A 2,065-nucleotide genomic window follows, 5' to 3' on the forward strand; every position below is an offset into this window, starting at 1 on the left:
GTTTAATACAAGATGGTGGGTGAGTGCGTTTGATGGAGCAAGTGTGTGTGTGGATGGGTGGAATGAATTCACCATCTTTGACGAGCTCGTGTTGTCAATATATCATACGGGACGCTGATATGATCTGAACTGTTGAGTTTCGTGCTGTGTTCAAAATAAACCTTTTCTTTATTTTCTCCCTCTGTTAGGTCCTCTGAGGCCGATAGAGATTGGGCCAGTCGATGGATTATAGCCGATCAAGTGATGTCCTCTCCTAAGCTATTCAATTTGCCCGACCCCTCGCAAAGAGAGGCTCTCACCAAGTTCTTTAGAGACAGACAGGTGATTGCCCGCAAGTCTGTTGGCGGCTAAGAGCACCCGGATCGTTGTGCTCTGTCTAGGTTGGTAGACTGCGACTAGTCGGATGTGAAGATGACAAGCTGTGGCAGTATGTGATGCATCAAGTTGTTGGAGCCTTGGACGCACATCTGAGAGACGGTAAGTTAGACCGTATGGCTATTCATATGAGTAATGGATATGCCTGTAAGTGTCATCATTAAATGCACCTCGGGCGGGGCTCGAACCCGCGGCCACGGGCTTAAAAGGCACGCGCTCTGCCGACTGAGCTACCGAGGCTGATGATTGTTATTTCTGAAACACGACTCCCTCCTTAGATAACGCCTTCCGCTTCCTCCTCGGACCACGCCCAACTGCTGCTGACTTTGCGCTGTATGGCCTTCTCAAGCAACTTTCACTCGACCACACGACTGGATACATCATCCGAGATCGATTCACCGCTGGTAACCGCGCTCTCGGTGTACTTCCGAACTCCTTCAACAGTATACGGCTGGATTATGGCGATGGACGATTCAAGTGGTCTTGAAGTGGATGCCGAATGGGAGTTACTGCGCATGAACACCCCGGCAGTTAGAAAAGTGAGGAATCATGACGATTGGTCTCATCCATATTGAACGATGCTGCACGAGCAAAAGGAAAGATAGAATCTCGTCCACGTTAATCACGAAAGACCTCGTTTTGCTGCCTTGGATTGGCGTAGATGAATAACTATCTTCCGTACCGTGTTAAGCATGCGAAGTCTATTGAGGCATATGAACACATGTCAATCTCATACGCTCATCGCTGTTGTCAAGCCTCACTGAGCTCCTCCACTTTCGCCAATGCTCCCTCAGATACTCAAACTCGTCACTTCGATGTATCTCCCCTATCTCGTCGCGAATAGCCGTGCGAGCCGCGGTGACGAAGTCAGGGTTGAATTTCGCCTCGACGATGGTCAGACCTTCCTTCATAGAGAGAAGTTTGGTTCTTATCAAAAGAAGTGCTTTGAAGTGAGTTACTCGGGATTTCAGGAGGAAACACTACTTCCCTATGCAGAACTTGAGACGGCAATACGTCGAGTTGAACGCAGCACAGCGCCGTGAAATAAGCAAGCTAGCAGGCTGTCAACTTGACCAGTGGCTCGACGTAAACCAATCCAAACTTTAAATAGCACTTATCTATGTTTGATGACTTTTTCTAATCCGTTGCTTCGTGTTCATTCACAGTTATAGAGCAACTCATCATTCTGCATTTGTATACTTGCACTAATAACAAAATCGATGGAGAAAAATCCCGGTCCACCCAACAACAGCCGCAAAGATACGCGAGCACATGATTCGCCAGAAAGATGGAGCGCTGGCTTTGTGTTTTCGCTAGTGGATGTTCACGAGCTTACCACACTGAAGTGCATATTCTTACTCCAAGCCCAAGAATGCCGATTGACACTCATCCTACTGATTGCGAGTATTTTGGTGGTCATCACGCCTATGAGGGCGTTCACTACGACAAGATGGATCCTCCCAATACACAGGAAGTTGCCGAGTTCTCCAAGAAGCTACGTGATATAGCGGCTCAGAGTATTGGTGGTACTCACGCAGATCGCATAGTAGCTGCTGATTTGCTCAGATCAGCTCTGCTAGACTTGGCTGCTACCAAGAAGAATTCCGGTGTAGTGACCATTGACAATTTACTCGGTGAAGACACTTCCCGTACGATTATTATGATGAAGACGGTTAATGAGGACAGCGTT

General features: G+C 47.8%; 2 protein-coding genes and 1 non-coding gene across 3 annotated transcripts; 2 read left to right on the plus strand and 1 right to left on the minus strand.

The window, feature by feature from the left end:
* Positions 1-243: 243 nt before the first annotated feature.
* On the plus strand, positions 244-1,473 carry Pmar_PMAR010581 (conserved hypothetical protein; the record flags this gene model as incomplete). Its single annotated transcript, XM_002775934.1, has 6 exons — positions 244-321; positions 381-477; positions 654-779; positions 820-914; positions 1,170-1,325; positions 1,372-1,473. Coding segments are annotated over 6 exons (654 nt in total), but the record flags the coding sequence as incomplete, so codon positions are not given.
* Pmar_PMAR010582 lies at positions 543-615 on the minus strand. The gene has a single exon. It is a non-coding gene; the product is annotated as a tRNA-Lys (tRNA).
* A 274-nt stretch (positions 1,474-1,747) lies between the features above and the next one.
* On the plus strand, positions 1,748-1,982 carry Pmar_PMAR010583 (hypothetical protein; the record flags this gene model as incomplete). Its single annotated transcript, XM_002775935.1, has 1 exon — positions 1,748-1,982. A coding segment is annotated over one exon (235 nt), but the record flags the coding sequence as incomplete, so codon positions are not given.
* Positions 1,983-2,065: the final 83 nt, after the last annotated feature.

Source organism: Perkinsus marinus, assembly GCF_000006405.1.
Source record: "Perkinsus marinus ATCC 50983 genomic scaffold scf_1104296955166, whole genome shotgun sequence".
NCBI lineage: Eukaryota > Perkinsozoa > Perkinsida > Perkinsidae > Perkinsus > Perkinsus marinus.